We start from the raw sequence: 25,470 nt of genomic DNA, 5'->3' as shown, positions 1-25,470 counted from the left end.
TGAGGTAGTTGAAATGGGGCAGTTGCAGAGTATGCAGTAATAGGTGACTATGGGGTACTTATAGTGGGTTAGATCTATTATCACTCTCATATACTCTTATATAACGCAGAGACTAAGCACACATTATTTAAACTCTATAGAGAATAAATAGTGGATGAAGGAGAGAGATGTATATAGAGTGAAATTAACAGAAGATAAGATAGCTCTGCCTACAAGGTGATCTAGGTTAGCCCAGGTGTGATTGACAGCTTGGAGCGTCTCCATGACAACAGCGCAGGCCTCATCTGTTTTGTTCTGGATGAGGGCACAGGCCTGCTCCTCCACGCGCTCCACCTCACCCTCCTTCTCCTTCACCACCTCCTCCATCTCCTGCAGGAGCAGTGGAAAGAGAGAGCAGTCAGAGGTTTAAGATCAACGTCAAGATCATGAACCTGATCAAGATTCTTCATTGAATAAAAACCAAACAATTGAAACCCAAAGGCCTACAGAGTATATATACACAGTGTAAAATAAATATGTGATTTATATAATAAATCAATACAAAGTGTAGACAGCAGGTACTCCTACCCGGCAGTCTTTGAGGGCGTTCTGTACGGAGGTTAGGTCCTCTATCCTGTGTTTCCTCTTCAGCCTCTCCTCCTGAGTGAGCAGCCAGGTCTTCAGGCCCTGTATGTTGTTCTCATAGTCCAACCAGTCCTCCAGCAGAGTCTCCAGGAACTGGACCTAACCACACAACACAGCAGGGCACATACTCAATACGTTGTACTGAGACAATGAAATAATCCCTCTGATCAAAACTAGTCTCTACACTCGTGGAAAAAAGGATTTCAAAAGGATTCTTCGGCTGTCCCGATGGGAGAAGCCCTTTTGGTTCCAGGAAGAACCCTGAAAGTTGAGGTTGAACGTGGTTTGTTTTCTCTCTCTCACCCTCTCCGTGATGAGTCCCTGTAGTAGCTGCCAGCGTCGGTTCATGACTCCAAGCCTCTCCGCAAAGTCTGTCTTGTCGCTGCGCCTGCTTTCCACATCTGGACCGCTGATCTGGAGCACAGACTGGTTCACAAAGTCCACCGTCAGCTGCTTACAGATCACATCTATTCTGAAGCCCTGGGGAAGTAGAAAGAAGGAGAGCGAAAGAGAGAGAGAGAGAGAGCGAGAGAGGTAAGGCAAAAGAGAAGGACAAAAAGAAGATCACTTTATTGTCTAACAGACATTTGTATTCTGCGTTATCTTTTAGAGTGAGAGAGTCATTCATTATTTACGATGGGTTGTGAGAATGTACAGAAGGTGCTCCATTAAGACAAAAAATACTTGAAATATATATGGAATATTTGAGTCTTAGTAACCAGGTTTCCATCTAAGCTTTGTATGCGAGTAAAGTGCATGTAATGACAGGCCTGATGGAAACAGAACATTTTTCTGTAAACTTTCCAAATGTCGACAAAACAAAATACCCTAGACAAGGTGGGATCTTTTTGTGTCGGTAAAGTGAATTATGCGAGAAATGTCGGTGGAAACGCTTTTATGAGCAAATATTTATATAATAATCATATCGAAAAATAAACTTGGAGTCACGCGTCCTCCCACTACGACTTGGGAAAGTGTGCCGTTTATTAGGCTACAGATTAAATAAGTTACGAAGGAGTGCAAGGTTTATTCTTGATGCTCCTTTCCAATACATATTGAGTGTCTTAATCTGGTGACATGATGATCGACGCTTGGCTGCTCTTTTGTCCATTATAATCTTGGTCTTTTGTCCGTAATAATCTCATCATGTAGGCCAGAGGTTCCAAAACTGTGGATCGTTTCTTTTTTTGGCTCTCAACTAACTTTTGAAAGTTGTAATAGTAGACAGCACAAGGTGAAATTTCGAAATTGGGTAGTGCATCATCCGTATTCCTCTTGTCATGTCTGTCATTGCATACCTTAGAGAGCAATTTATAACTTGTTAGAAATGTCCAGATCAACTAGCCCAAGTCAGCTAACCTTTTTAGCTACATGTAGGATTTTTAGCCCATAGATTTCTTTTCATGTTCGAGTCACTCAAACGTCACTTGACTAAGACATTAGACATGTCAAAATGTTGTGGCAGACGGCAGGGAGAGGTGAGGGGAGTGGTTATTCAGGGGAGTTATCTGGCAGACCGCTGGCTCCATCCTCGAGCCTTATATGGACTTCCTGTCCCAACGAGGCAAGGCTGTCATTCGTTAAGCCAGGGTGTTGGGGATAATGGAGGAAGCAGCCTGCACAAAGGGGCAGAGTAGGAGAGAGCCAAGTGCGTTATGAAGAGTGGGAAAAGAGAGAGCAATTATCAGTGAGATTTTCTGTTGTGACCTGGACTGTTGGACTACCTCCCTTGTGTACTGGACCGGATTGGCTGAGGACCCGAGTGTGAGGATTCCGCCTGGAAAACGGAACGGACAACGAGAACGGCTTGTGGACTGTGAGGTGATCTAATTAGGCTGGCCAAGAGCTGGCTAACTGCTAAACCCATGACGCTCATGACCATCGAAAGTGGTCATAGAAACATTTTACGCTCTCTCCTGTTCTAAGATAAAAGGTTAGCCAGCCAAGCTAACCCACAGAGTGCAGATCAGCTGGTGGAACTGATGGAAGGGCAACAGGTGGCTTTGGAGGTCCTGTGCAGCGGACAATCACGGAAGGCAGAACCCTCCACTCGCCTGAAGGAGCCAACGATGGGGGGGACCAACAGCCAACTCCCTGTGACGACAGCCCTTCCTGGACAGCAAGAAATACTACGAGTGTGGGGAGCAGGGACACATCACCTGGAACTTCCCAGACCGAGATGTAGCGATGCCTTCGGCCTCCGACAGTGAGGTAGCCACCGGGCATTCCAGCGGCTTACTGATGGCATGCTGGGCTGAGAAGAGTGGTACTTCCTCTGTCACTCCGGTAAGAGCCAACGGAAAGGACATCACAGCACTTATGGTGACCCTGTTTCGACCTGACTTCACCCAGTCCCAGAACCTGACTAACACCGTGGCCATCACGTGCATACACGGTGAGACCAAGGACTACCCTTACCACACTCCTCCACTTACAGACCACAAAGGGACAACACACGGGAACAGTGGGAGTCGTCCCAAACTTGCCTGTGCCAGTACTTATCAGAAGGGATTTCACAACGTTCCATAAACTGTGGACTAGTATGTCCGGAGATGTGGGGAACCGAGGGAACCAGAAGGGAGGAGGAATTCGGAGAGGTGGGAGGGACACCAGAAGGAGGGATGCCCGGATGTGTGGATTCCAGGAAGTGGACCGATCCCCTCGCGCATCGGTCCACTTTAAGAAGCCAGACTGGAGGGAGAGGTGGCGAGTCTGGAAGAGATGTTCCCAATGGACCACGAGGTGGCACCAGAGCCCGCCTCTCTAGCGGGCTGGTTCGGCACGGCCCAACTGGAGGATCCCAACTTGGCCAGCGCTCTCCAGCAGGTGACCGTAGTGGACGGAAAGCCCGTGGAGGAGTAAGTCAAATAACCTACCCCCATTTTGCTATAAAGAAAGGGTTGCTATATCAGGTTGTGAAGAAGAATGATGAATGTCTGGCGTTGTTGTTGGTACCCTGTCCCTTTGTACCATGTGTTCTGCAGCTGACGCACTCCCATACTCTGTATTTTCCCAAAGAAGGCTACCACAGAGACCGAGCCAGCAGAGGTTCCAATGGGGGAGCAGCTGAGCCAAGCCCAGAAGCAGGAGCTGAGCGAGTTGGTCGGCCGAAACCAGGATGTGTTATCCAGTGAACCAGGACACACCGATTTGGTACAGCACCGCATCATCACTGAACCCGGGAAAAAGGTGAAGTTGAGACCCTACCGCATACCGGAAGCAAGGAGAGAAGCTGTCAGGACTGAGGAAAAACGATGTTGGAAGCTGACATAACAAAGAGTCGAACAGTGAGTGGTGCAGCCCCATAGTGCTGGTGCCGAAATCAGATGGCACCATCCGATTCTGTAATGATTTTAGGAAGGTAAATGAAATCTCAAAGTTCAACGCCTAACCCATGCCCCGAATTGATTAATTAACCGAACGGCTAGAGACCTCCCGATTTATCAGCATGCTCGACCTCACAAAGGGTTATTGACAGGTGCCCTTAGCTCCCGAGGTACGGGAGAACTATGGTCTGTTCCATTACAAGAAGCTGCCCTTTGGACTGCACTTGGCCCCGGACACCTTCCAGAGGTTGATGGACCAGGTTCTCCGACCCCCATTGGAAGTACGCGGCGGCATACATCGACGATATTGTGATCCATGGGAGTGAGTGGGAGACATCTAAACCAGGTGAGCGCAGTAGTGCAGGCCTTACGGGATGCAGGGCTAACAGTGAACCCAAAGAAATGTCGGCTCGGCCTGCGGGAGGCGGAAGACCCGGGGTGCACGATCGGCAGGGGATGTGTCAAACCCCAGGTGAAGAAAGTGGAGGCGATTCGGGGCGGTCCCCGCCCCCTCACCAAGAAGCAGGTACGCATGTTTGTGGTGTTGACTAGTTACTACCAGAAATGTATTCCCCACTTTGCCTCCTTAGCCAGCCTCCTGACAGATCTGACCAGGATACGTCTGCCCGCCCAGGTGATAAAGGAGGAAGCAGCCTGCACAGAGGCGCAGAGTAGGAGAGAGCCAAGTGCGTTATGAAGAGTGGGAAAAGAGAGAGCAATATCAGTGAGATTACCCATTGTGACCTGGACTGACAGACTACCTCCCTTGTGTACTGGACCGGATGGGCTGAGGACCCGAGTGTGAGGATTACCCCTGGAAAACGGAACAGACAACAAGAATGGCTTGTGGACTGTGAGGTGATTAGAACCTGGTGAATTCCCCCTTCTTCTCCAGTGTACCAAAATCCCTAATAAACTCCTCATTTGCATTTATTTGTGTTACTGGTGCATGTTTGGTTATTGAACTTGGTGACGTGGAAATCCCACATGCTTAGGCCTGCTACATTGCAATTGCAAGAAAATGAGCTTTAAAACGGCAAAATGTTCTATCCGCCAACAAGAGGGATGTGAACAATTTCTGTCAAGAACAGTGATTGTGCCCATAGTAAATAGATGTGACGCTCATGCAGGTGGGGCACGGAATGTTCACCAATGCTGGGAGGGGGGCCTGAGTGAAAACATTTGGGAACCCCTGATGTAGGTTATACTGGTGACGTAGCCAACAATTCGCTGTAGCCTGTCTCTATACTGTTGGCTAGAGCACACGTGCCAATACCAGAGCGGGCAAACTTGCTATCTAAAACAGTTTTGTGAGAACCATCAGTAGAGTTAAAAATGCAACGGAAACCCATTTAACTTGTATTGTTATTTCGGTACATGGGAATTTAACCGCAAAGGTATTTTTGTGTGCACTATGTCTTCACGCACAGACTTATCTTCAAGTCAATTTGATGGAAACATCTCTGGTGGGAAAATGTGCATATTGTTTTTTTTTATATTCGCAGGACAATCTCTCGCCAATTGGATGGAAACCTATTTAGTGTTATGTTCCCTACCTTATACTTCTGTAAATAGTCCTGGATGACAGTCGACCCCACTGCTCCCTTCAGGTTCTCCTCGTCCTCCTTGATCACAATCTCCATCAGAGACATCCAGTTGACCAGCTCAGAGATGGCGTGGCGAGAGGCCAGCTTCTCCATTTGAAGCTGAGGAAAAGAAACGGGCCAATGTATGAAACGTATGCAAAAGGGAGAAAAATAGCCTACTAGCCTGGATCCAAACTGAATTGCTCTGTTTTTACTTTTTGATTCCAGCCTGGCATTCCTAAATAAGGGAAAAGGAGAGCTTCTTTGCATACAAAAATAGTAAAAAATAGACATTCCTCTAATAGATAGAACTTCTATACACAACATGGTCGAGAAAATAAGGTGTTGCTTGATCTAACTACTGTATGAGAGTGAAGCAGAAGAGTAGGAGTCAAACACTAATCCTATTTGCCCTGACCAGATAAGCCGGTTTCCGGCAGTACCTAAACTGCATCCCAAATGGAAGCCTATTTCCTTCATAGGGTGCAAAGTTTGACCAGGGCCCATAGAGCTCTAGTCAAAAGTAGTGCACTATGTAGTGGAATAGGGTGCTGTGCCTTGTCTCTCGTGAGACACAGTTACCGTAAACCACTGTTACTAAATCGAGAAGCTGGACAGTGTTCACGCAAGATTTGGTTTTGGGTTCAGAGGTCAGACAGTACCTGGTGTAGCTTCTCTTGCACCATTGGGATGCGTGTGAGTAGTTGGGTCCACTGTGAGTCCATGCGGGCCAAGTCAGAACGCAGGGCTGCGGTGTCAACCCTCTTCAGCCTCATGAGCTGGTTGCCCTCTGTCATCACAGAGCACTTCAGAGATGAATGAGTCTCCACCTCCTTACAGAACTCCTGTGAACAGAGAACGATATAACAGTCAGTTTCACATGGAATATAATATAATAATAATATAATAATAATATATGCCATTTAGCTGACGCTTTTATCCAAAGCGACTTACAGTCATGTGTGCATACATTCTACGTATGGGTGGTCCCGGGAATTGAACCCACTACCCTGGCGTTACAAGCGCCATGCTCTACCAACTGAGCCACAGAAGGACCACTAGTATGTGTATACAGCAGGCGGAATTTAAGTTCCGGGTAATGGTTCTCTAACCCCTTATGCCTAAACTTAACCCCCTATAAGGTATCACCCAATCTTTTGACATGTTGACTCACCAGGAAGGCAGAGAGATGATTCCTGATGGTCTCCATCTCCTGTGGAACCAAGTCTGCCTGTGTGTTCCAGATTTCCAGACGTTCTAGAGCAGACTGCTGCCAGCCATTTAGCTCTGCATACTCCTTCTGGTACCTGGACATCAAATGGAGAGGAACCGGTTGAGTGGGTGCTATTCAAACTCTCCAAAATATCCACTTACATATAGTACAGACCTAGGTTCAAGTCGTGCTTTATTTTTTTTCAAATAATTTGAATTTCTGTTTGAGACCTGCCTTAAGTGACAGAAGGATGGGGTTGGGACTATTTAATTGATCCCAATGTGCCAGGCAAGCTCAATGAAGTGCAGCTAATATTTTCGGAGAAAATATCTCATACAGTGCACTTTAAATAACATCCCTTGGGGTTCATCCCTGACCTGGTCCAGTGTTTGAGAATGGCCTCTAGTCTTTGCAGCTCCTTGTTGACCTTGGTAGCGTTGCTTAGCCAGTGTTCCCCCAGCATTGTGAGCTGGTTCTCCAGGCCAGGAGAGCACACAGACAGCAGCAACCTCTTCCCCTCCTCCAGGACCTGGTACAGCTTGTGCTGGTGCTCCGTCAGTCTATCCATCAGACTCTATGGTGAGGAGATTAGGTAAACCAAGATGATGAGAGGGGGGCAGTGGTGTAGATACTTGTACTTAAATAAAAATATTTTAAAGTACTACTTAAGTAATTTTTTGGGGTATCTGTACTGTACTTTACTACCTTCCTAAAGAAAATAATGTACTTTTTACTCCATACATTTTCCCTGACACCCAAAAGTACTCGTTACATTTTGAATGCTTTTGCAGGACAGGACAATTGTCTAATTTACACACTTATCAAGAGAATATCCCTGGTCATCCCAACTGCCTCTGATCTGGCACTCACTAAACACAAATGTTTCATTTGTAAATGTAGTCTGCGTATTGGAGTGTGCCCCTTGCTATCTGTCAATAAAAACAGTAAATTGTGCCGTCTGGTTTGCTTAATATAAGGAATTTGAAATGGTTTATACTTTTGATACTTTAGTACATTTAAAACCAAATACTTTTAGACAAGTAGTATTTTACTGGGTGACTTTTACTTGTCATTTTCTATCAAGGTATTACCTTTACCTATTACCTTTACCTTTACCTATTAAGGAATCTTCAAGTAGGACAATTAAGTACTTTCCCCACCGCTGCATAAATACATATCAAATGTATGCTTGGTAGCATTTTATTTTACTGTCCTATTTACCAGGTAGTTTACCTGGAATTCATTAGGAACATCATGATAAAGATTAGGGCGGTGCTGTGTATGATGCTATTAGAAGGTAGTATAAGATATGGCAAAAGTAACACACCGTATACATTAGAGCGCCATTGGTTTTCTGTTATGGTTGCATGCCATTGTACAGAGGGATGATAGTGGCATACTGTACCTGACACAGTGAGCTCCTCTCAGTGAGCTTCTCCTCAGTCTCCTCCACTAGGCCCACTGTGGGGATGCTACCCTCCACTGCCTCCAGCTGTCTACACAGAGCCTGGTAGTCCTGCACCAGACGGCTCCAAGTCTAAAAACACACAGATAACTCATGAAAAAGTAACAAGTCAGCTATACTCGGGTTACAGATATAACCTTTTCAGACTATCGTGCCGACCCCAGATGTACTGTGCTGGCTCGGACATTGCCTTTTTACATGGTCCTTTCCAGCATGGTTCCAGCAAGTCTGGTGGGTACGTAACCAGGCCAGCCCAGTACAGTACAGCTTGGCACTAGTGTGAAAAGGGTATTTGACTGATTGATAAGTATGATAGCAGTTTGTTTTGTGGTCGTCTCTGACCTCCAGTATGTATTCCAATTCCACTCCTCTCCTGTGGGCCTGTTTGAGGACTCCCTGGGCCTGGGCCAGAGTCTCCTCCAGACTCTGGTTCTCCCTGGGAACCACCAGACCACTGATCTTCCTGAAGAATGTCTCTGTCAGGATCATATGGGACTCAAGACCCTGGAAGAACTCCTAGAGAAAGAAACCAGAGATGGTATAATGTTGAGATATGCCTGCCCCCCCCAGCTATGGTCTTCTGAAAAGCACCCTGTGGGAATATCCAATATGGTGAACCAGAGACATGTCTTCCCTTGTAGCGGACTTTAAATCATTATTGAGCGATATACTCTTGAATTGCCTTTTGACAATATACTTACTATGCATATAATTCTTTGTACTATCCAAAATTGCTGTAATACTGTGAGACTTATATGTACGGTTAAAGTCTACCTTGTGCTTGTCCAGGAGGATCTGTACTTCCTCCACAGAGCTGGCGATGATCCTCTGGTCGGCAGCCATCTTGTCTTGAGCGGTGTCCACCAGGTCAGCCAGATCCTGTAGAGCCCTCTCATACTGGCCTTTCAGAGCCATGTTCTGGTTCAGGCCGCTACGCCGTGACCCCACCGTCATCACCAGCTCCTCGTAGGTATCCTGGAGGAAGAGGAGGAGGAGAGAGGACAGAGAAGCAGAATAACACCTCCAGATATGATACGATTCACCAATGCTTAAGCAGTGTTAAAACACTATCTTTGGGTGTCTGTTTGTAAGAACTGTCTGTAAAGAGGAGTTCAGATACCTGTAGCGTTAGCAGTTCGTTGGTGGAGATCTGGTCTGCCTGTAGCTCTGCTCCTCTGGTTTTGAGCTGGGTAATCCTCCGCTCAAACTCTCTCAAACTCTCCTCAGCCTCAGCAATGACCTGCAGGAGAGAGCCCAATTAGCATCTTAGACATCCAAATCAAATCAATTTGTATTTGTCAAATGCACCGAATACAACAGGTGTAGTAGACCTTACCGTGAAATGTTTACTTTACAAGCCCTTAACCAACACTGCAGTTCAAGAAATAGTTATGAAAATATTTCCTCAATAATCTAAAGTAAAACATAATAATAAACACATTAAAATTACATAACAATAATGAGGCTATATACAGGGGATACCGAGTCAATGTGTGGGTGTACAAGTTAGTCGAGGTAATTTGTACATGTAGGTAGGGGTAAAGTGACTATGCATAGATAATAAACAGCGAGTAGCAGCAGTGTAAAAACAAAGGGAAGAGGGGGTCAATGTAAATAGTCCGGATGGCAACTTGATTAATTGTTCAGCAGTCTTAAGGAGCATTTTGGACCTAGACTTGGCGCTCCGGTACTGCTTGTTGTGCGGTAGCAGAGAGAACAGTCTATGACTTGGGTGACTGAAGTCTTTGACTATTTTTGGGGTCTTTCTCTGACACCGCCTAATATTATAGGTCCTGGATGGCAGGAAGCTTGGCCCCAGTGATGAATTGGGCCGTCAGATGGCGAGCAGTTGCCATACCAGGCGGTGAAGCAGCTGGTCAGAATGCTCTCGATGGTGCGGCTGTATAACTTTGAGGATCTGGGGACCCATGCCAAATCTTTTCAGTCTCCCGAGGGGGAATAGGTGTTGTTGTGCCCTCTTCACGACTGTCTTAGTGTGTTTGGACCATGATAGTTTAATGCACTTATTGATGAAGCCGATGACTGAGGTGGTATAGCCCTCAATGCCATTGGGTGAATCCCGGAACATAATTCCAGTCTGTGCTAGCAAAACAGTCCTGTAGCGTAGCATTCGCGTCATCTGATCTCACTTCCGTATTGAGCGAGTCACTGGTACTTCCTGCTTTAGTTTTTGCTTGTAAACCGGAGTCAGGAGGATAGAATTAGGTTTGCCAATTGGAAGGCGAGGGAGAGCTTTGTATGCGTCTCTGTGTGTGGAGTAAAGGTGGTCTGGAGTTTTTTTTCCCTCTGGTTGCACATGTGACATGCTGGTAGAAAGGAAAAACAGATTTAAATTTGCCTGGATTAAAGTCCCCAGCCACTAGGAGCGCCGCTTCTGGATGAGCATTTTCTTCTTTGCTTATGGCTTTATACATCTAGTTGAGTGTGGTCTTAGTGCCAGCATCGGTTTGTGGTGGTAAATTAATGGCTACGAATAATATAGATGAGAACTCTCTTGGTAGATAGTGTGGTCTACAGCTGATCATGAGGTACTCTACTCTATCTTTTATACGGTCGGTTAAGAAGGAAGTGTCATGTACTCGTGGACTGCCATCACAGATCTTACCTCAAGTTGTTTGGAGGCTGCTCTGTCCGTGGCTCCCGCCAACGTCTGAAGAATCTGGCACTTGGTGTCGGTTAGATCAGTGAGGAGAAGCTGTGACTCCGTCTGCATAAACCAATACGAGATCAAACTCAATGCATAACTGCAAGCTTTTTAGTCCAAGAAGTACACCACATGCTCAGTAGCCTAGAGAACTAAAGCATAGAGATTACACCACATAGCCTGACCTGGTAGGCAGTGAGTTCCTCCATCCTGGTCCTCATGTGTTCACAGCGTCGCCCCAGGGCAGAGTCCATAGTCCCTAGCCTCTCTGTCAGACAGTCCAGTGTGTCCTCTAGCAGGGCCTGGTCCTCCCCACACAGCCCTGTAGGTTGGCCCAGGAGACCCCGACTGTGGCTCACCTCCCCATTCACCTCACTGACATCCTTCCCTAAGGCCTGGAGGAAACAGAGATGACAACGTCACAAAACATGCACGGTACCAGGTGATACACAGGAAGGCTTGGAAGGAGTTTTTTGCTCCCTCCCCCTTCCCCTTGGCCCTAACTCCTCCATGTTTGCAGATCTCTCCGGTGGAAGCAATACGGTGGAAGCTCCACCACTGCAGCACTTATCAGATCCTTCAGATCTGCAAACATCGAAGGGCAAGGGGAGTGATTGCAGGACCAGAGGACTGTTTCTGAAGACCATGATCACATTTTGAGATGATATAACACTAGGAGAGCAGACGTTTTGTGCTTTACACAAAGGGATGTTACTATTCAGGTGTTGCAGTGGCCTACCTCCTGGTTTTGTAGCTGTGTCTCCGCGTTCTCGGCCAGCAGGGCAGCACCAGAGAAGAGGGTGTTCTCTACATCATCCAGCCAGGAGGAGGTAGCTGACACGGCTTGGTAGAGCTGCTGCTCCATTGGCATCACCTGGCCCGCAGAGGCCTTAGTCTGAGATACCAGGGTTGGCGTCAATTCCATTTCAATACAGTCAATCAAGGACGTAAGCTCAAATTCCGTTTGAATTCCATCAATTTAAGAAGTAAACTGAAATTCCCATTACAATTCAGTCAATTCAGATGAAATGGAATTGGCCCCATCCCCGATAGATACAGTGCATAGTTGTCTTATATATATTTCCATACATAAACATAATTGAACAGCCGAAAACAAGGACAACCTACAGTACAATAAAAGGGAGGGATGTTATAGTGTTGTTATAACCTACCTGAGAAGACATCTCCTCCATTGTCTGGCTGAAACCATCATATAACGTCTTCAGTGAAGACTTGTCCTCTGTTTTATCTGTCTCTCCTTTAAACAGGGTCCCAGAGGTAGTCACTCTGGCCGTTCTGGAGTAAACCTGGAACAGAGTATGCACACTATCACTGTCAGAAGACGTCACTGTACTCTACCTCAGAGCAGGGCTGGCCCTAGCCTTTTGGGGGCCCTGCGTGTTTTGGTTTGGGAGCCCCCCACATCGTAGAAAAACATTTTAGTGGCCTCCTCTTGAAGGCGGAGAGAAAAATGTTAAGTTAATTTACTGCAATTCTACACATTTTGGCATGGGGCAGAGAGAACATTTTTGCAATTTTATAACAAATAAATTGCTCCCGAGTGGTGCAGCGGTCTAAGGCACTGTATCTCAGGGCAAGAGGCATCACTACAGTCCCATAAACTTTGATTTGATTTGAGGTTCGAATCCAGGCTGTATCACATCCGGCCGTGATTGGGAGTCCCATAGGGCGGTGCACAACTGGCCCATCGTCATCCGGGTTTGGCCCGGGTAGGCCGTCATTGTAAATAAGAATTTGTTCTTAGCTGACTTGCCTAGTTAAATAAAAGTTCAATAAAAATGTTTCAATAAAAATGCCATGCAACTCTACTAATTTTACCATGGGACAGAGATTTTTTTTCTCAGTTTTAAAGCTAATTTCCTGAAATTCTACATAATTTTTCCATGACTTATGCCATGTTAATATGATATCTGAGTGAGAGTGACTAGCAAAATCAATGTGGGCCCCTGTCACCTACACCCGCTCCCCTCCCCACTGCTCGACGTCACCGGTCTACTAACCACCCGTCCTGACAACCATCGTTACGCAGACCTGCTCCCCATCATTACGCACACCTGGACTTCATTATCACTTTGATTACCTTCCCTTTATTTTACCCCTCAGTAGCCTCAGTCATCAGGCAGTATTGGTTTGTTTTCATTCCCGTTCGGCAGTCTTCTCATGTTTGGTTTATCTGCTATTATCATTATTAAACTCACCTTCTGCACCTGCTTCCTGACTCCCGACATATACGTAACAGCGCCCTGGAGGTCAGTGCCCCTGAGCACGTGCCCTGCGTCAGTATTTGGCCATGATTACTACAAGTTTAGATAGCTGGCTAAACTAACTTGCTAACTCTCTGTCATGGCTAATTGAGTGACTATCAGTGACTGACATAACAGACAAACTGCTGATGCACAACCAAAAATAACTGGTTGTAATCTGGTTTTGGCCGCTGGGATAGGTGTTGACGGTGGGGTCAGTACCGGTTGCTTGTTGTCTTGCTCCAGGGTTTTCTGTAGGAGCTGGAGTTTGGTACTGAGCTCTTTCCTCAGGCTCTCCCACCTCTGTCTCATCTGCTGCTGGGCAGCCCGGGTCTCTCTCTCCTGCAGGAGCTCCGGAGAGAAGGGCTCTGTCATACTGCAGACAAAAGAATAGACGGAATGTGATATAACATAAAAACATTACACAGAGGATAAGTCCTATTGGCCTCTGGTAATTCAAAATAAACTGTCAGAACCCTGTGTTGTTGTGTTAAAGTGGATTCACGTTACTACTTTGTAGTAAAGCATCACAAAGGCAGAGCTGTGGATTCACTGTTTCATGGCCATACCTGACACTGCTGGGTGAGGCCTGCTGGATCAGGATCTCCTCTCCTCTACTGGCTACTGACTGGAGCAGCTTCTTCTGCTCTGCTAGCTGCTCCTCCAGCTCCTAAACAACAAGGCACAAACATGACCACTCTTAACAGCAATGACTTCTCTTTGAATGAATGAAGGAAGGAAGGAAGGAAGGAAGGAAGGAAGGAAGGAAGGAAGGAAGGAAGGAAGGAAGGAAGGAAGGAAGGAAGGAAGGAACAAATGAATGAACACGCAAACAACCAAACAAAACAAAGATTCTACACTGGCATGGCAGCACTAGTGCGATGGTGTGTGTTTGAGAGTGACTACCCTACCCTCTGTCTCTGGAGGCTGTCCTGGTGATGTTGTGAGCGTGTGGTACGGGCCTGGGCCAGCCAGTCCTGTACACTGGGCCCCGGAGACAGGCTAGAGTCAGACTCATTGTCCTCCTGGTCCTGCAGGAAGCCCTGGTGAAGGACACAAGCAGAGAGAGGGTTACTTATGGAAACAATAGTGAGAAAAATGACAAGAGAAATGGTTATTCATGTAAGGATTCGTTTGATTCACATCTTGACAACAAGACCGAAAAACCATCAAGGCTGGTGAGGATTACAAGTCATTTGATTATAAGTCAATTCCTTATTTTGATTTTTAAACCTCAAACAATAGAGTGGTTGAAATAATTCAAGCAAATGTGTATGCAATCCAGTTCACCCAATCATATCCCTGCACACATTAGCCACAATAAAGAATAGTAGATGACAATCAGGGACCATGTCAAAGACAGACGACATTACATTAAAGGCTCAGAACAGACATTACATGTACATGCTTCCTCAATGGGCCTTTCAGCTCCTGAAAAGCATCCCATGCTAGAGTGGCCTGCAGGACAAACAAGGTGAAGGCATAGGCTTTAGCGCTGTGGTCTAACATGATCCAGGAGACCTGGACTTGAACACAGTCGGTCAAATAAGCGACCAGGCACCTCAGTAAACACTGTCTGCAGTCAAATTGAAGTAATTATTCTAAAGAGGTTTCAGTCGCAGATGACTGTAGCAGTAGCCAGGTCACAGATCTACCAGTACATTCCTCTCTGCAGATAAATCCGGCAGCACCTTTTACTGTAGAAGTAAGCTACAGGGCAGGTATCCAGAAGCAGCCTGACTCACCTGAATGTTGATGTGTTTGTCCTGCAGCATCTTCTGCAGCTCCAGCAGACTTCCCTTCAGCCTCCGCAGCTTCCTGGCCAGCTGCTCAGCGTCCTCCCTCATGTCCATCCGCATCTCCTGCCTCCCCTCCAGCAACAGACTCTCGCTCCGCATGGTCAGCTCCGACAGGGCCACCACCCTCTGCTCAATCTCCTGCAGCATGTTCTGGAGCAGCAGGAGGAGAGAGGCCATCTCAAACATGGTGCTGGATACCAGGCAGGCCCTGCCCGCAAGGCAGCTTCAGTCAACGGGGACTCCAGTCCAAGGGTCAGTATAGACCACTTCAGAAGACCCAGCAGCAGGTCTCTGTAGGTACTGTCCTGCTCTCATTGTAGGTCCACCTCCCTACCAACACCCTCGCCTCCAGCACAGCCCAACACACCAGCACTAATCCTTCACGTCGCATGCTCAAGATCAAAACTATAGATTCACCAAGTGGCCTGGACTGTTGTAGACCCTTGTAATGAAAAGATCCAAAGCTACCACAGATGTCCCATAGTAAATGCTTCCTCAAAGATCCGTGCACAAAGGAGATTCCTCCATATATAGACCCATATCCTGTGTGTGTGTATCGGTAAGTTGAACAGGTTTCAACTCCCCGCCTCCCTCCTCTCGTCAGTTCCTACTTGGATATTCTAGCAGGCTGATCCAGCTCCACCACCAACACCAACACCAATCCCTGCAGTCGGAATCTATTAATCTGGCAAATAAGGCCTCCCACCTGAAGACACGGCCCCATGCAGTCACACAGAAGACTTCTGCATAATCTGCTTAACTAGACTAGTGTTACAGACGCTTAGGAACCTTACCAGGCCTCTGAAGGCAGCCCTGCCCTCTAACACTGCTGCTAATACTCTTGTTTACTGCTGCCAGGTTCCTACCCCTCCCGGGTGGATCCATATGTGGCAGGCAGGATCAAAAAGGGGAGTTATAGTGGTATTTAATAATTGGATGTTAAATGAGCAGTTGTGTAAAAGGGGAAAACGCATGTGACTCACGGAGGAGCTTTTAAATAAAGGGTCTCTGTCTGCGTTCGTGCATATGGGCGTCTGTGCGTAGGCGTGAGTAACCGCCAGTAGGGGGCGCTCTGTTCTAACCTGGCAGTCTATGAGCTGCTCCTCCATGTCCTCCTCATCCTCCTTAACGCTGGGCTGGAGGAAGGTTGTGAGTGCAGAGCGGGTGCTGAGCAGCCAGTGGTCCATCTGGTCAGCCTGGTCGAGGTAGTGTTGTAAGGCCTGCTCTTGACGCTGCTCCTCTAGATGGTCAGTCGTACGCTCCTGGACAGGGAATCAGAAGACACCACATGAAGTAAGGCCAGACACAGCTTGTTGTGATGTTCGTGAACCTCTCGACCCCTCAACAAACATGCTTTTAATGGCCCTCTCGTGATGAGCCTGACCTAAGACACTCAAATACAGCTAAATGAAATGAAGAAGTGGAAGTGCACCTATCCGAACAAAAATATAAAAGAGAGAGAGAAAAGGTATTGGGAGCATCACTGTACCTCCAGAAGCTGTAGTTTCCCTGTGGCCTTCATATGTATGGTGGCCATCCTCTCAGCCAGGACAGTGAGGGAGGACTGCATGGCTAGCCGGTCGGCCGTGTCCGAGTCCACAGCATCAGTACCCAGCTCCTCTGAGAAGCTGGTCTGCAGCTTGTCTATATCCTCCTGCAGACTCTGGATCTCCTCACCCATGGCCTGGTAGAGGGAATAACAGTATTTAGTTATGATGGGAAGATATTGAGTCATGAGTATACTGAGATGTTACAACAGGATTGCTACCTCGAGCAGGAATTTTTGTTTTTTGAGCATTTCGAGATGTCAAATAGGTTTACTGCCTTGTGGAAATTGGTATCTTGAGCATAGCGGAATGTTACAAAAGACTTCCCTTGTAGCAATACTGATTCTCCCTTACCTGATGGGCTTCCATATGACTGTCTGTGCTCCTGTCAGCCTTCAGTGGCTCGTTGAGTTTGGCCTCTAAGGACTCCATCTTAGAGGAGATAGACTGGAGAGAACCCTGGTAGCGCTGCTGCTTCTCCAACGCTTCGTACAGAGTCCTCTGCTTCTCACTGATCTGTAAAGGGAACGATAGGAACTAGGTAGCAGGCAGATACACTTTCCTAAATAGCCGATGAAATGTTTAATCGATATGCATTGAGTACCACATTCTTCAAGGTCTCCCAGGAGCGTTGCAGGTCATCGAAGTTGGCCACAGATTCAAATGTCGGGTCATATAGCTCCTGTATGGGGGCTCTGGTGAGGGTGGCTCGTCCCAGTCCCATCTGAAAGAAAACACGAGCAACATATACAGAGAAGCATCACAATGTTACTCGGTGCATAGGTAGGTACACAATAAGGTAAGTGGTCAGGACCTGGTTGCATAAAACACCTTAAATGAATTTCCCCCCTTATCTATTCCCTTAAAGTTTCCTTAACTTTAAGTCAGTTGCATAAAATATTTTAAGGAGAATTTCCCCCTTAAATTATGTGAAAAAGTTAAGGGTGCCCATGAGGTCCATTAACTGCAATGTAAATAACATTGGTGGAGTTGAATGTTGCTTTCATCTGCTCTGGGTTCCAAAAGAAAAACATCAACCGGCTAGCTACTTACTTTAGCTAGCTAAACAATGGAAAGTGCACAATCCATGGCTACTCAGCTAGCTGGCTAGTTAGCTATGTCCTCTGTAAACTAGCTTGACGTACTAGAAAGTAATATAAATATAATATAAAAAATGTGCTACAAGAAACAGGATTTTATTATCTTCTGGAGCAATTTGGTTATCCTGTCTTGATTGTAGAAGTTCTATGTTGCTATCTCAAAAAATAAAAGTGATCTCTTTGAGGAGAAGTTGTCAGTGAATCAGGCCGTCTCCGTGGTAACCAGATACTCTTTTAGCCATACCGGCCTTCAAACTACTGTAAAACCCCTTAACATATGCCCTTACCTAAGGAAATATTTGAGGGCTCTATGCAACGCCCTTAAACATTTCCCTTAGTTAAGAGGAAATGATTCCTTAAGGTAAACCCTTAAGGGAAACACCTAAGATGTTTTATGCAACTGGGCCCAGGCCCTTAATGGAGAAGTATAGAAGCCTTGCTATGCATTAATCTGTGCTAACGCAATGCATTTAATTTGAGGCATACAGGATGACAGGATATGGAGATGTATCTCATATCTCATGGTCTGCAGCTAGAGTAGAGAGAGAGAGAGCGAGAGAGAGAGAGAGAGAGAGAGAGAGAAAGAAAGAAAGAGCTCAGTAGGTGATGCACGAGTGTGAGTGATGGGAGAGGGAGTGCAACAGACCTGGGAGTGAGTGATGGGAGAGGGGGAGCGACAGACAGGAGGAGAGGAGATCTCACTGTTGGTGCCCTCCTCCCCAGACTCCTCCGTGACAGGGGACAGGAGGGTGTGACAGCGGCCAGCTGTCATCTGATCACACCATAGGATCAGAGTTAGACAGAACAGACAGACATAGCATCCAGGTTTTAATCAGAAAACACATGCAGAGAAGATTGTGTGAATTTGTTAAAAGTCCACCACAGAGAGTGGAGTCTTTCAGACAGACATCATGCTAGCTCGAGATTTGATAAAGGGTCACAGGATTAACAGAGGAGTGATTTGTTAATAAACCAGAAAACACACAAAGTAATAAAAAAAACATGCTGTACAATTAGTAAACTCGTATCGTTTACCACATCGATAAGCTCGATTGGGGAGGGGAGTTGGCCTCTCACCATGACTACAGAGGGCTTGTGTGTGTCTCCATCCAGATCCTCCTCAGTAAGCCCCTCCCCCTCCGTGTCACTCACAGTGAGCAGCATGGTGGCGTGCTTGGCCTTCACAGCAAGCATCTTACACTTAGAGTTCAGACTGGCTATCTGCTCCTGGTAACCCTTGATCTTCTGGGCCAGGTCCTGTTAGAAACATCCCGATCACGGTCAGTGGTTATGGTGACAACAGGGGAACAAAGCATCCATATAGTCCTAACATTTTACAGCTTAACGAGTGTCCTTTTTGTCGTTGTTGTTTTTTTTGCTTTGGGTACCTAGTTGTTCCTACCAGCACCTGGACCTGGAGGTTTTCACAATTCTGCATTCCTTTCCATTGGTAATGCTACAGTATGTAGAAGTACCTCATGGTGTAGGATCTGAGCCTGCAGCTCCTGGATGTTGCTGGTGGGAATGGGTCGGTCCTGGATGACTCTGTGGGCGTCCTCTATCAGCCCCTGGAGGTGCCTCACCTCCTGCTCATACTGCTCATACTGCACAACAGCCTCCTACAGAAGGGACAAGAAATCGAGGAATGTTGATACTGGTGCACAATGTAGGAGGTCAACTGCTCTTGGCTTGCAGGTGTGGCCAACCGGATTCAAACCGTGACTTTCTGTGTTCCTCAAAACCTAGCCATTAGCTCGGGGAAACTAACACAAGACTTCAGTCACAGGCAATCGAATGAATTATTCATGATTGTGCTGAGGCCTCCCTACCTGTAGAATGTTGCACTGCTGTATTGCGACATGCTGCAGCTGGCTGGCCTCCTGCTGTAGGCCCAGTGCCGTGCGACAGATAGCCAGGCCAGGCATCACCTCCTCTGGGACGCGCAGGGCGCTCTGACACAGCTGCACCGCCTGCACCTGCTGCTTGAAGCCCTCCATCTCCGACAGAAGACGCTAGGAAAACAGACAGGAGGGAACGTCACATTCTCGGCAGCAGCAGCAGCAGCAGCAGCAGCAGCAGCAGCAGAAGGAGTAGTTACCTGTCTCTGGGCCAGTTGTTCCTTGAGACTCTGTCGGGCCAACTCAGGAGAGGTCAGTGTAGCTTGGACCTGTTCCAGAGCAACATGTAGGGTCTTCACCTCGTACTCCAGACGCTCCATACTCTGAGAGGCCGACACAGGACACACACACAGATTCATCTCAGAACCCAGAACCAAATCTTCTGAGGGCTAGCTGGCTAGCTAATCAAGTCATGCTAACCGTCTGTCACTACACACAGGTCAATCAATCAAATATATTTGTACGTACAGGTGAGAATAACACAGATGCTAAAAGCTATGTGACCGTCTCTGAGACTAACAACAGTGAAAACAGATGCTAGGCTAAAATGCAAGGTCAGTGCATACAGTATGTCTGAGTCAGTACCTTGGCTGCGTCCTGTAGGCTCTGCAGTCGTGTCCTGATGGTCTGCTGGAGCTCCTCTGTGTTGCGGCTGAGCTCACACACCTGCTGGGACATGTTCTCCGTCTGCAGCACCTCAGATAGCAGATCCACCTTCTCTCCCATGGCCTGCAGGTCCCCATGGAGCTCCCGGGACTCACGCAGCACAGACTGATGGGACGGGGAGGGGAGGGGGAAAGCACAACACAATGAATGGAATAAGAAGACACTGTTTTTGAAAAAAAAAGGGCCAACCAGTGATGGATGGACCCTAAGAGGTGCCGGTAAATAAGAAAAGAAGTAACATCCTGGAGGGATAATGATAGGAGACAGGGGAACATAACCCATGTTTATTTCCTTACACACACAAACACCACCAGTATTGTTGAAGATGGTACAGTGGAAGTGAACAGTGAGAGTTTCATACAGTCTCTATCAGCATTTCAATCCGGTAACTCTACATGTGTTTATTCATGTCTCCACCCACCTGGTACATCCTTATTTGCTCCTGCAGATGAGGGGAGGAGTTCCAGATGATGTTGGCCCTCACCAGGCCCTTGGCTTTCTCCGACCACCTCACTATGAAGTCCAGCATCTCACTGTACTCCTCTAGATGGGCATCGGCCTGGACAGGTGAGATAACAGAGAGGAATTGAGGAACCAGGGAACAACAGCAGGGAAACGCATACTTTAATGACACCGACAATGTATGGGTAATGTACGTTATGGTATAAATAGCACCTTTTACAATTAAAAGTCAAATGGCCCCATATAAACATTTTGGGCTGGGCAACACAGTACATTAATGCCACCTCTTCAGTGTAACAACAAGACTTCTCATGTATATTGTGTTTCCGCCCCTCAAAACATTTATACAATTGGTTCCTAACCTTTTTGAGCCAGATGGTTCTACACTCGGCCAGTCGGGCAGTGTGGTGGTGGATGTCTCCTAACTTGACTATGGCATCGCTCAACTGTTTGGCCAAGACGGGGTTCCGTCTGCCGAACTCCTGGACCGCAGCATCCAGCTCTGAGAGAGTCCGACGGCAGCTCTCCAGGTCATCACAAAGACACTGAGGAGAGAGGAGAGAAACTCGGGGTTAAACGGACTGACCAGGATAGCAGCTCTGGGTGCTCATTCACTTTTGTATGTATTTCAGTTTACTTCCTGAATTGATTGAATTGACAAGAAATTGACCCCAAACCCTTATTCAGAGTCATATGCATGAGCGTCTTCAGCTCCCGCTCACCTTGGTCTCGTCTTTAGCATGTTCGACATCACTGGCTTTGTCTTTGAGTCTGGTGGAGATGGCTTTCATCTTCTCCGACACGTCATGGATCCTGGAACTGAAGTCCTCCTTGATGTCTCTCGTCTTCTGAATCTCTCTCTCTTTGGATAGAACCTCAGGAAATTCAGAAGAAAAACGTACACACTTAACCCTGTAATAACTTCTCTATTTCTTAACATCTACATTAGTAAAAGATACAGTAGTTGATGTAGTAGACTGGACACAGATTCTATTTTATCTATTTTAATCGAGATTCTCCATTGAACAGGCTTTTTAGTTCATGGCTAGGCTTAATCTGTGTCCAGGAAACTGGCCCAGTGAGAAATAGCAAGCGCTAGATAGTCCGGTACCTGGTCCTCGATGGCCCCCAGTGCAAGCGACACCTCAGCCAGCTGCATGGAGATCTCTGAGGGCAGGATGGTGTACAGGTCCAGATACTTGCTCTGCTGCTGCTCAGCTATCTTATCCAAATGCTGACGGTACCCGATCACATCACTGTGCACCACCTGTACAATACATAGTAGAAACATGGTCATGCACATGTACCAAGACTCAAAAACAAGCCACTCACATAACAATTCTTTAATTTACGCCATAGCTAGCCTTGATCCCAGCCTGAGACTACGCCTTAGCACACAGTAGTACTTGATTCAACAATTGAGTAAATGCATAAAGGAATTTAGCATTTGCAAAAATGGCAAAAAAGGATGTGATCATGTGTTAGATTGTGTTTACTCAATCTCTAGTTCCATAGGGTTCGTCAGCGGCTTACCTCCAGCTCCTGTAGCAGAGCATCTATATCTGGGGTAGGGTTGAGAAGCAGATCCCTGGTCTCCTGGATCCAGGCTTTGACCACACTCAGGTTCTTCTCCACCTCCTCTCTATCCCTCAGCTCCATCCCAGCCTGGCTACGCTTGGTACGCGCCTGCTGCAGCAGACTGGTGGAGAGACATAAAACCACTTAGCTCCATTATTCTGTTCCTAAGATATTTGAACTGTTTTTGAACTGGAACGTCGGGAAATACAGAAGACACATTTTCACTTGTAAATAAATGGACAATTATCTCTCTTATTCTGTTCAATGCAAACAACAACTGATCTAATTCCTGAGTTGCCAATCCATCTGTTATGCAAATGCTAAACATAGGCTCGATGGCCAGACTCATGGAGCTCCACAGCGGCTGTGGGAAGAGACCACGCAAAACCTAACAATCTTGATCCGCACCTTTCCATGCGGTCTTGTACAGCTCTGATCTCCTTGAGACTGGGCAGTTCGTCCTGTTCGGAGGTGGGGGATGGTGAGGGGACCTCCACGTCATGGAGCAGGCTGAGGGCGTACTGACGCAGCAGGGTGAGGGAGGACAGCTCCCTCTCCATGTCCTGGATCAGCAGCTCATGCTGGTCCAACACAGACTGCAAGGTAGCCTTGGAGGCCTTCTCCACAGCACAGTCTATCACACGGCTCTGAAGCTCGTCCACCATGTTCCTCAGCTTCACCATCTGAAAGGAACACAGGCGGGGGAAATCTAGACAGTGTGCTGAACCTGTAATGACTTGTTGATAAAGCATCATTGTTAGCTTCTACTATGGAGTAGTGTACATTCTTTAGAGAACCTTCACGGCAGACCGCAACAAAGGGCATAAGGGGAACAAATAAATAATCCAGCAAGTGCTGATAGTATACGGTTGAGTTCCCTTTCAGTCAGTATACTGCACAACGGACAGCTATGAGGATTGCACTCTTGTCCCCCTAACTGTGTTGTACCTCGTACCTCGTTAGGGAACAGGAGTTATATTCATGGACTTAGGTTGATATTATGTTCTTCTCCACTGTCTATTCGCGAACACACTGTACTCACACTCACAGTCCCATGTTTCTGTGTAGCCTACTATACCTTCTCCCTGAATGTCCTCCACTCCTGGGCTGTGTCCTCTAGGACCCTCTCCTGCCCTCGTGCTACGCTGCGTAACCGGGTCCAGCGCTGCCACACTGTGGTCATGGAGCGGCTGATGGTGGCCTTGCTGGCGTCACTACCCACCAGCTCCAGCTGGGATGCCTGCTCCTCCAGCCCGGTCAGCTTCTCCTGGAACCCATTCACCATCGACACCAGGGACTGGCAGGGAGGGAGGAGAGGAGGAAATATACACACAAGAGAAGAGTCGCGGTCCGTTCGCATATTATGGGTGTTCATAAATAAAGTCTAATCATTACTTCTTTGTGCTTTGATTACTAAAGATGAATGTACAATGACGCCATCGTGTGGCTAATTATGCGGCCATTAGCAAAATGTATCAAGTAATGTAAAAGTCTAAAACAGAAGAAAATCTTTATTTTCCCATGGTCCTCTTTTACCCTATGACTCCTGAGCTTCTCCTCTGCCTCCAGAAAGGTGGCAGCCTTGGCGGTGGAGAACTCAGTCAGCTTCTTCTCTGCCTCGTTCATCAGTTCAATCACTGTCTGCCTCGTCTCCTGGTAGGACTTCCACTGGGCAACACAGCTAGGGACAACACAGGACAGTCAATTTAATTCAATTCCATTCCAACTTTATTGTACCAGTAAGGAAATTACAGAATCAGTAAGGAAATTACAGAATCATTTTAAGCATTAAGGCCAAGGAGATGTGGTATATGGGCAATATACCACGGCTAGGGGCTGTTCTTATGCATGACACAATAAAGCCATTGGCTGTGCTATATTGTCCATATACCACAAACCCCTGAGGTACCTTATTGCTATTATAAAACTGGTTAGAATATAATAGCGATAACAGTAAAAAGCTACTTTTTCTCATACCTGTAATACATGGTCTGATATACCACGGATTTCAGCCAACAAGCATTCAGGGCTCAAACCATCCAGTTTATAAAACACAATATGCACTTCATTGTGTTGGAGGGTAGCATGTGTTGAAGGGGATTTAATGTCTTAGTTTCAATTGAGTAACAACGTCACGATGACGGCGATCACTTTAAGACAATCCAATCAGTTCTGTCTGTGTTATATTAACACTAAATTGCCCATCTCTGCACCAAGGTCTCTCTCTCTGTATTCAACACTTGTAAAACCATATTGTCCATGCACAAATGGTTTTAAGTCGCTTTGGATGAAAGTGTCCACGAAATGGCATATATTATATGTCCATATTTTGGTTACAATTGAACCTTTTCCTTTACTTCCTGTACCTGATCAGGACGTCCTGATGACACTGCAGCTGATCTCGGACCTCCACTCCTCTCTGCTGAGCGGACTCCACACTCAGCCTAAGCTGCTCCTTGGCTGAAGGGTTAACCAGGTTCTCCAGCTGGGGGGGCAGAGCCTCCAACTCCTGCAGGTGGCCCAAGAACTCCTACCACGAGGCACAGGGAGAGAACATGGTAAAGGGAGAAAAACATATATAGTTTTTGTTGTTGTTGAAAAAAGGCACACCAAATAAAAATCACTCCTGAATATAAGTTGCAATTGAAGCTTTGTTTCAGTTTGCTTTACCTCTTAGCAACATGTCCTAATAGACCACACTTTATTTAGTCCTGACAAAGGCCCAGTTCGTCGAAAACGTCCTATTAAACCAAGCACTTTGGGAGCGTTATACCATTGCGCGGATTCATTTTTTGCTCTACATTATCCACCCGGACAAGTTATTGGAGCACCCACCTGCTCCGAGGCCATGATGTCCTCCTGCTGGCGTAGACATTCCTCATAGTTCTCTACGTCCACCCCCAAGCTGGCTAGTTGTAGGAAGGCCACTGCATCCTCCAGCCACTCACACGCTGACTGCATCCGGAAGTGGTACTTCTGACACAACGCTAAGGCCTGCTCCAGGGTGATCTGGAGAACAGACAGGGAAGGGAAATGGTGAGTATGTGAAGCTAACAATACTAATAGATGTCAACAAACAGGCTATGTTATTGTCACTATTACTCCCTCACAACGTACAAAAATTCCAGAAACGTTCCCAAAGTTCCCAGATGAAATCCTTCAACGGGGCGGCAGCGTAGCCTAGTGGTGAGAGCGTTGGACTAGTAACCGGAAGGTTGCGAGTTCAAACCCCCGAGCTGACAAGGAGCGCCTGTTCAGGGGCAGAATCTGTCGTTCT

At 46.9% G+C, this 25,470-nt stretch overlaps 1 protein-coding gene across 5 annotated transcripts in view; it reads right to left on the bottom strand.

Moving 5' to 3' along the window:
• Positions 1-25,470, bottom strand: part of syne1b (spectrin repeat containing, nuclear envelope 1b) — a 151,176-nt gene that overhangs the window by 35,957 nt on the left and 89,749 nt on the right. For 4 of the 5 annotated variants that reach the window (XM_035743513.2, XM_035743516.2, XM_035743512.2 and 1 more), the window contains exons 82-120: positions 25,029-25,202; positions 24,560-24,723; positions 23,730-23,874; positions 23,272-23,490; positions 22,602-22,876; positions 22,149-22,314; positions 21,727-21,882; positions 21,338-21,490; positions 20,978-21,160; positions 20,575-20,712; positions 20,073-20,258; positions 19,688-19,810; positions 19,419-19,601; positions 19,065-19,208; positions 18,667-18,846; positions 18,236-18,361; positions 17,094-17,213; positions 16,844-17,005; positions 16,432-16,626; positions 16,025-16,204; positions 14,889-15,092; positions 14,055-14,186; positions 13,713-13,813; positions 13,366-13,519; positions 12,052-12,186; positions 11,619-11,774; positions 11,065-11,274; positions 10,841-10,942; positions 9,335-9,454; positions 8,989-9,189; positions 8,557-8,730; positions 8,155-8,286; positions 7,127-7,323; positions 6,711-6,843; positions 6,199-6,381; positions 5,507-5,656; positions 928-1,104; positions 568-723; positions 214-369 (exon numbers count right to left, since the gene is read on the bottom strand). In XM_035743513.2, coding sequence (XP_035599406.1) covers positions 214-369; positions 568-723; positions 928-1,104; positions 5,507-5,656; positions 6,199-6,381; positions 6,711-6,843; positions 7,127-7,323; positions 8,155-8,286; positions 8,557-8,730; positions 8,989-9,189; positions 9,335-9,454; positions 10,841-10,942; positions 11,065-11,274; positions 11,619-11,774; positions 12,052-12,186; positions 13,366-13,519; positions 13,713-13,813; positions 14,055-14,186; positions 14,889-15,092; positions 16,025-16,204; positions 16,432-16,626; positions 16,844-17,005; positions 17,094-17,213; positions 18,236-18,361; positions 18,667-18,846; positions 19,065-19,208; positions 19,419-19,601; positions 19,688-19,810; positions 20,073-20,258; positions 20,575-20,712; positions 20,978-21,160; positions 21,338-21,490; positions 21,727-21,882; positions 22,149-22,314; positions 22,602-22,876; positions 23,272-23,490; positions 23,730-23,874; positions 24,560-24,723; positions 25,029-25,202 — 6,345 coding nt within the window. The remainder of the gene's footprint in view (positions 1-213; positions 370-567; positions 724-927; positions 1,105-5,506; positions 5,657-6,198; positions 6,382-6,710; positions 6,844-7,126; positions 7,324-8,154; positions 8,287-8,556; positions 8,731-8,988; positions 9,190-9,334; positions 9,455-10,840; positions 10,943-11,064; positions 11,275-11,618; positions 11,775-12,051; positions 12,187-13,365; positions 13,520-13,712; positions 13,814-14,054; positions 14,187-14,888; positions 15,093-16,024; positions 16,205-16,431; positions 16,627-16,843; positions 17,006-17,093; positions 17,214-18,235; positions 18,362-18,666; positions 18,847-19,064; positions 19,209-19,418; positions 19,602-19,687; positions 19,811-20,072; positions 20,259-20,574; positions 20,713-20,977; positions 21,161-21,337; positions 21,491-21,726; positions 21,883-22,148; positions 22,315-22,601; positions 22,877-23,271; positions 23,491-23,729; positions 23,875-24,559; positions 24,724-25,028; positions 25,203-25,470) is intronic. The other variant, XM_035743515.2, reaches the window with a different exon arrangement.

This window comes from Oncorhynchus keta, chromosome 29 (assembly GCF_023373465.1).
Source record: "Oncorhynchus keta strain PuntledgeMale-10-30-2019 chromosome 29, Oket_V2, whole genome shotgun sequence".
NCBI classification, from domain to species: domain Eukaryota; kingdom Metazoa; phylum Chordata; class Actinopteri; order Salmoniformes; family Salmonidae; genus Oncorhynchus; species Oncorhynchus keta.
This window is presented reverse-complemented; position numbering and strand designations above follow the sequence as displayed.